Source organism: Anomaloglossus baeobatrachus, assembly GCF_048569485.1.
Source record: "Anomaloglossus baeobatrachus isolate aAnoBae1 chromosome 5 unlocalized genomic scaffold, aAnoBae1.hap1 SUPER_5_unloc_23, whole genome shotgun sequence".
In the NCBI taxonomy this organism is placed as follows: Eukaryota; Metazoa; Chordata; class Amphibia; order Anura; family Aromobatidae; genus Anomaloglossus; species Anomaloglossus baeobatrachus.
In genome coordinates, this window is record NW_027441799.1 from 85850 (window position 1) to 93680 (window position 7831).

The 7831-nt window shown below is 45.5% G+C and overlaps 1 protein-coding gene and 1 long non-coding RNA gene across 2 annotated transcripts; both read left to right on the forward strand.

Annotated features, from left to right (window-relative positions):
• Positions 1-1679: 1679 nt before the first annotated feature.
• LOC142259036 (uncharacterized) lies at positions 1680-2217 on the forward strand. The gene is made up of 3 exons (XR_012727921.1): positions 1680-1851; positions 1932-2055; positions 2139-2217. It is a non-coding gene; the product is annotated as an uncharacterized LOC142259036 (long non-coding RNA).
• A 2623-nt stretch (positions 2218-4840) lies between these two features.
• On the forward strand, positions 4841-7250 carry LOC142259047 (uncharacterized). Its single transcript, XM_075331576.1, has 2 exons — positions 4841-4850; positions 5768-7250. The coding sequence occupies exons 1-2, from the start codon at positions 4841-4843 to the stop codon at positions 6658-6660; spliced, it is 903 nt and encodes a 300-aa protein (XP_075187691.1). The 3' UTR covers positions 6661-7250.
• The last annotated feature ends 581 nt before the right edge of the window (positions 7251-7831 follow it).

Sequence of the window (7831 nt, forward strand, 5' to 3'; positions counted from 1 at the left end):
ATTTGTATGTTTATATGTATTTTAGGGAATTTGTCTTCAAATATGTACCGCATATGTGCGTATGCCTGTGCCCACGATCAGGACCGTGTCCTGGAGGCAGCGCGTCCTGACCTGCCGGGCTGCACGTCGAGAGGTATGCATACGCAACAGTGGTTTACTATAACCATCCACTGGCACCGCGACTCATCCAGTGTGTGCACACCAATATAGGACTACACTGAGGAGCTGATCATGTGACCCCCTGACTCCTCCCCTCCATGTGACATCATCACAGGTCCTGTAAGCACAGAGCAGCCATATATCTAGTGTGCGGCTCTGCAGGTGGAGGTGTGTGGAGATTCCCCATTACTGGGGCAGGCGGCATTAACCCCTTTAGCTCTGAGACTTTCTTGGTGTTTTTCTCTTCCTGATTTCTATGAATTGTGAGGTTTTTGTTCCTTTTCCTTTGATAGATACAAATGCCCCAACTCTGAGAGGCCGGAAGTGAGGAAACCCGTCTGCCCTCAGTCCTCGGCCCCTTTCTGCCCTCAGTCCCCGGCCCCTTTCTGCCCTCAGTCCCCGGCCCCTTTCTGCCCTCAGTCCCCGGCCCCTTTCTGCCCTCAGTCCCCGGCCCCTTTCTGCCCTCAGTCCCCGGCCCCTTTCTGCCCTCAGTCCTCGACTCCTTTCTGACCTCAGTCCTCAGCCCCTTTCTGCCCTCAATCTTCGGCCCCTTTCTGCCCTCAGTCCTCGGCTCCTTTCTGCCCTCGGCCCCTTTCTCCCCCCACAGTATAATGTTCCCCAAGAATGTTCTCATTATATGTTTCCCCATATTCTCTCCAGTAATTGTATTATTACAGCGGATTCTTTATGATGTTACATCGTCATCTTCTCCCCATTCAGGTCCCTACAATATCGGATCCTCTCAGTGGAGATCTTCTATAGAAGAGAATTCTCCTGATTGCCCCGTGAAGGATGGATATGGACAGGGACAAGATGGCGGAGAGGATATTACACCTCACCCTAGAGATCCTCTTCCGGCTTACTGGAGAGGTGAGAGATTCTGATGACGTCACATTACATCATTCTTATCTATGGGAATAACAGATGGACAGAACTGGAGTAGAGATGAGCGAGTATGCTTGTTACTACTCGGTACTCGCACGAGTATCACTGTACTCGGGCTACTCGACGGGGACCGAGTAATCTCGCGATACTCGTGCTCTACTCGTGGTCTTCATGTTGGCGCTCTTTTTAGAGCCAGCCCTTATGCAGGGATTGGCTGGCAGACCAATGCAATGCCACAGCCCTGTTGTGGAATTGCAGTGATTGGCCGGCCCTCACAGAATGACCGTGCCTTTAGCCCGACACTTCCCCGCTCGGCTACGGCCCCTCCCGCACTCCACTCCGCGTGTATATTTATATGCACGCTTACACACACACGTACGTTTTTTTATTTAATTTACAGTTTTATGGTTTCTACATGCTGCCGGTGGTCATTTCACAAAAATACTCGGGTCTCCCATAGGATAACATTGGGCTCGGTGCTCGGGCCGAGTACACGAGTATCTTGGGAGGCTCAGCCCGAGCCTCGAGCACCCGAGCTTTTTAGTACTCGCTCATCACTAAACTGGAGAGGTGAGGGCTCTGGAAATGTCTGGAGTGAGATTTATTACTGTGTCTCTCCATAACCAGGATTACACAGTAGTGAAGAAGACCTCTAGTGAGCGCTGTCAGGCCCCTGTGTCTGAGGGATGGGGAAGACCCCTGAGCCCAATCACGGGGCCTCCACCTCACCCCCCGATACATGAGGACATCAATGACCAGAAGATCCTAGAACTCACCTACAAGATGATGGAGCTGCTGACTGGAGAGGTGACACTGCTGGGAATGCTGGGACATTATACAGTAACGCTATGAAGGGATCGGGGTGACGGTATCATTGTATGTGTCAGGTTCCTATAAGGTGTCAGGACGTCACCGTCTATTTCTTCATGGAGGAGTGGGAGTATTTAGAAGGACACAAAGATCCGTACAAGGACGTCATGATGGAGGTTCCCCAGCCCCTCACATCACCAGGTAATAGACAGGACTAAATACACACGGCCTATAATTATCTATATGTAAGGAATGAATTCAATCCCTGTATGTGTCTCCTCCAGCTCTATCCAGTAAGAGGACAACACCAGTGAGATGTCCCCGTCCTCTTCTCCCACAGGACTGTAACCAAGAAGATCCCGATGTTCCTCAGGATGTGTTCCCTCCAGCTCTATCCTGTAAGAGATATCTACTCATGTACTTTCTGCACTAATTTTGTGTTTACATTTTTAGACTTTCTGCTCAGTTTTTTTTTCAAATGTATTGTCTTTCCTTCTGTTTGTTTCTAGTCCCTTCTCTATGTTATTATGAAGGGAACTCAAAGACCTGCAGAGGGTTCATAAATACCGTTTCCCTGAAAATCAAACATAGTCCAAAAATAACACTTAGCACAATTTTATGGGATCTTTGAAGAATGCTTGAAATATAAGCCATACTCCATAAATAAGCCCTAGTTACAGTCAGGGCCAGCGTTGGGAGGAGTCAAACTGCGCAAATTCTCAAAACCCCACTCTCTTAAAGACCCCATCAGTTGTATTCTGAGGTTAATTGTTTAAGGACCTTTGATGGCTTCAAAGTCATGTGACATGATGTAACCAAAGGTCTCTTAATTGCAGGAGTCTAAAAGGACTGAACAGAAGACAGGCTGGCATGGTGGACTGGCATTAGGGGAAAGGGAGAGCAAACTGGACAATTGCACAGGGCCCCATTCTCCCAGGGGCCCCAGTGTTTATATACCAATTATAGTGTGTCGCCCGTGGATAAGGGGGTACTCAGATCCGGGCCACGGGGTCACTTCTGTGGGTATCACGGTGGCGTGACCCGGTCTGTGATCCCAGGCTCCACAGTAAAAGGGGATTTGGTAAGGGAGATTGTCCGTGACGCCACCCACGGTTGTGGTGAGGTTGTGACACCACCGCTGCTCTGGACGGGGATCCCGGGAGTGATGGTATGGAGCAGCTAGATGATAGTTCTCCCCTCCGTGGGTAGGGGGTTGGTTGTCCCGGGGCCCGGTGAGGTAGGTGGATGGGTAGCAGGCGGGTTATGGGGCCTGGTGAGGTGCAGGGTCGCAGGGGCAGCGCTGTGCCGCACGGCACGGGGTACTCACTCAGCCAGTAATCACGACACAGTCCTTGGTAAAACACTCGGCTGGATGGACGGGTGCCCACAGACGGCTGCGGTTGTTGTTTCTCCCCTGACCCAGTTTGGTGGTGTAAGTCCTTTCTTCCACCTCCGTGCACGCTCCTCCTGCGCTCCGGCTTCCAGCTGGCTCCCCGGTTCGGTACCGGTGGGCCACCGCCCAGCCCCGGCTACCTACGGTTCCACCAACTGTCTCCCCGGCTCCCTGCAGACGGCCACTACCGTCTGCCTGACTCTCTGCTGCACAAGGGCCCTAGGCTCCAATCCTAGGCCCCAGTCTGCGTCTGCCTCTCTGCAGACCTCCTCTCTCTTCCTCTCCTAGGACCTGACTCGGCTTGTTTCCTGCCTCAGGCCAGCTAACTCCTGGGTGGGCGTCTCCATCTCCTGACTCCGCCCACCTGGTGTGTCAGTCTGAGCCTGAGGAAAGGAATCAAGTTTCACTGGGGATGTCTGCTGTGAAACTTTTGGGGGTGGGGGTGTGTGTGTGTTGTTACCTGTGGCCCCTGGCTTGTCCAGGGCGCCACAATAGGACTGCTTAAGGACCATTTTGTCATCATGTCATGTGACCAAAGGTCTCAATTGGAGGAGTCTAAAGCTGAAGAGGAGACAGGCTGGTATGTGTGTGTGTGTGTGTGTGTGTGTCTGTGTATGTTCACGACAATTTTAACCAGCTTTGCCAAAGCTTTGCCAAAATGGGCAGAGCTTGGCCAGAACAAGGGTGTGATGCCACCGCTTCTCTAATTCATAACAAACTGCAATGTTCCCTATGCCAGAAATCTCACTCCAGTCCCTGACGTCATTTTTCAGTGTACATCATCGGTTTTGATGAATTTGAACCCTAATGTTTATCTGTACAGGCTGCAAGACCCTGCTACCTGCTTTGGTTACAAAGCCTAAGGATAGACCATCAGCGTTACAGTCCCAGACAACCCAGTTGAATTTTCAGCATCTGTCTTTATTTTATTTTCGTCTTCAAAAAAACCTTTTTGAAATTGTCTATGTTGTGGATCAATGTTTCAAGGAGATGTTTGCAGGTTTTGCGAACCGTCATGGCAGCGTCAGGATCTGTTGAAATGATAGACTCTGGTACTTTGCATGTTAATTTCTCTGCTGTCTGTGAGCAGCGCAGGGAGACGCAGACATCAAACCACAGGCTTGGGCAGGCTAGTAAGAGTTATTCTCTGCTGGGCTGCTTGTTAATGTCTGTGATCACATGCTGTAGAGGAGAAAGTATTGTTTGCTCCCGTTCTGTATATGCTGGCTGGACTATTTCATTAATGCCAGCTATAGTTTACCTATACTGATCTGGTGAGGTGTTGTGATCCAGACTTATGGGTGTTTTTTGTGCATTATTACTGTTAGCTGTTGGGGTGTTAACCCTTGTTGTCATTTTTGTTGCTGCCTTCTTGCTCTTGCTTTTCTCCTTAGCCTCTCACTGTTTATTTTTGTGAGTTTGCAATGTGTCCCATCTGTCTTAATCTGTATTTCCATCATAATCCTGCCCCTTCCTTCCCTAGGGGATCACAGATTAGAGCAAGTGAGGAGACTAGTAATGCACGAGACTCCGGCATCTCCATCTTCAGGGGTAATCCAGAGGTTAGGAATAGCTTGAGGTCCCCTAGTGTTCATGATTAAGGGTGAGTATTTTCACCTGAAACGCGTTGTGCTGGTCATGTCATTCTTTGTGTCTGCATGATAAAATAAAGACGTGATTTTTTTGCCTGAAGAGCTGGACATCCTCATCTTTTCCATTATTTTGGGCTGTGGCAGTGCCTGTCCGTGCTCCAGGACGAAATCAAGACTGAGCTTTTTCCACGGTGAGCTGATTCATACTAGTGGAGTAATCCAGAGGTTAGGAATAGCTTAGGGTCCCCTAGTGTGAGGGACAGTATAGGAGCCCCCTATCCCTCATTGTCACAATGTGACTGCAGGATAATCAATCAGATTATTTACTGTAGCACATTCCAGAGAACTGGTGCTAGGAATGGGAGAGCCGAATTAGCAAAGATGTAACTCTTAAGGCCGCTTTACACACGATATTGCTAGCGATCTCGTTAGCGATGTGACACGCCCAGATCGTTGCTACGATTTGACGACATCGCTCATAGGTCATTTTGTAGCGGTCACATGTACCCATCTCACAAACGATGCTACATCGTTCAGCGAGATATTGTTTGACCAAGGCGGTCATGTGGATGTTGTTCGTCGGTGGCAGGATGTCAAACGTAGCAATATGTCTGCTGTGTTACACAATATTTTGAAACTGAATATCGTGTCAATGATTTTCGCTTTTTTTAAGATTGTTCGGAGTCGCACGTAGGTGTCACACGCAACTACGTCGTCAACGACGACGGAAGCGCGTCACGAAAACCATGACCCCGACATATCGTCAGATAAATCGTAGCGTGTAAATGGGCCTTTAGATCTCGATATTGGACAACAGATTCAGAATAATTTTTTCCCTAATTTAATTTCTGATGTTATGGTTTAAAAAAATAAATGTACTTTTCAAGATAATATCATTAAAAATTAATAACTTTGTGTTTATTTTTAGCAGATGACTGTATTGGGAGTTCAGATGGATCTCTAATATCTTCAGAATTTATAACAGAAGATGAAAGTATCCCACATGATACATATGAAGAGCATACTGTTGTCCCAGATATAAATCCAGTCCTTCCTCGGAAAGCTCTATCATCTGAGTTTTTCAAACAAGCCCAAAATTCCCATCTATCACAGAATTGTAAGCAGAATAAAAGTTACAAAAGGGATGTGGAATATGAAACGGATGAATTGGTTCCTACAAGGGAGAAGCCATTTTCATGTTTAAAATGTAGGAAATGTTTTGCCAGTAAATCACATCTTGTTGACCATCAAATATATCACACTGGGAAGAAGCCATTTTCATGTCAAGAATGTGGGAAATGTTTTTTTCAGAAATCCTATCTTTTTAAACACCAAAGATCTCACACAGGGGAGAAGCCATTTTTAAGCCCAGAATGTGAAAAATGTTTTATTCCAAGAATAACCCTTGCTAACGATCAAAAAATTAACTCTAGGAAGAACCCATTTTCATGTTCAGAATGTGGAAAATGTTTTATCCAGAGATCAGCTTTTGTTAGGCATCAAAGATCTCACACAGGTGAGAAGCCATTTTCATGTTCAGAATGTGAAAAATGTTTTAGTCAGATGTCACATCTTGTTAGACATCATAAAATTCACACAGCGGACAAGCCATTTTCATGTTCAGAATGTGGAAAATGTTTTTTTCAGAAATCATGCCTTGTTAGACATCAGAAACTTCACACAGGGGAGAAACCATTTTCATGTTCAGAATGTGAAAAATGTTTTAGTCAGATGTCACATCTTGTTAGACATCATAAAATTCACACAGCGGACAAGCCATTTTCATGTTCAGAGTGTGGGAAAAGTTTTAGTCAGAATTAAGAATTTATTAGACATCAGAAAATTCACACAGGGGAGAACGTATTTTCATGTTTAGAATGTGGGAAATGTTTTATTCAGAAATCAGCTTTTGTTATGCATCAAAGATCTCACACAGGGGAGAAGCCATTTTCATGTTCAGAATGTGGGAAATGTTTTATTTCAAAATCAGAGCTTGTTATGCATCAAAGATCTCACACAGGGGAGAAGCCATTTTCATGTTCAGAATGTGGGCAATGTTTTACTAGGAAATCAAATCTTGTTGTGCATCAAAGGTCTCACACAGGGGAGAAGCTGTTTTCATGTTCAGAATGTGGGAATTGTTTTATTAAGAAATCAGATCTTGTTGTGCATCAAAGGTCTCACACAGGGGTGAAGCCATTTTCATGTTCAGAATGTGGGAAATGTTATATTCAGAAAGGACATCTTGTTAGTCATCAAAGGTCTCACACAGGGGAGAAGCCATTTTCATGTTCAGAATGTGGGCAATGTTTTACTAGGAAATCAGGTCTTGTTAAACATGTGAAGAAGCTGCACAGGGAAGGAACCTTTTTCATGTTAATAATTGAAATGTTTAACTGGTAAATCAAGTCTTGCCGACCATCAGAAAACCAACAGAGCGGAGTAGCCATTCTTGCTTTCAGAATTTGGCAAATGTTTTTAAGATTAATGAGATCCTGTTGTCCGATGAGTCACACAGGAGAAGCCATCATGATGTACTATAATTCAAAGGATTTTATAAAAAGATTGGCTACAATTGCTCAAGTAAGAATTTGTAAGGAAAAAAAACATTTTTATTTCTTTTTAAACTTATTGTATTTTTTGGACCATAAGACACACCTAGGTTTTGAATGAGGAATATAGGGAAAAAGATTGACACAAAAAATGTGGTCATCACGCACTGTTATGGGGGGGGATCTGCTGACACTGTTACTGGGATAAAATCCCCCAATTCTGTACAGATGTCACCCATCCTGGGCCCCTTACAGGTAATGTTGATGTGTCTCCCATCCTCGTGTATACTGTATATCCATCCTGGTCTATATGTTGCCCATCTTTATCCCATCCTGGTATATATGATCCCCATCCTGGTATATATGATTCTTGTCCTAGTATATATGTCCCCATTCTTGTGTGTGTGTGTATATATATATATATATATATATATATATAA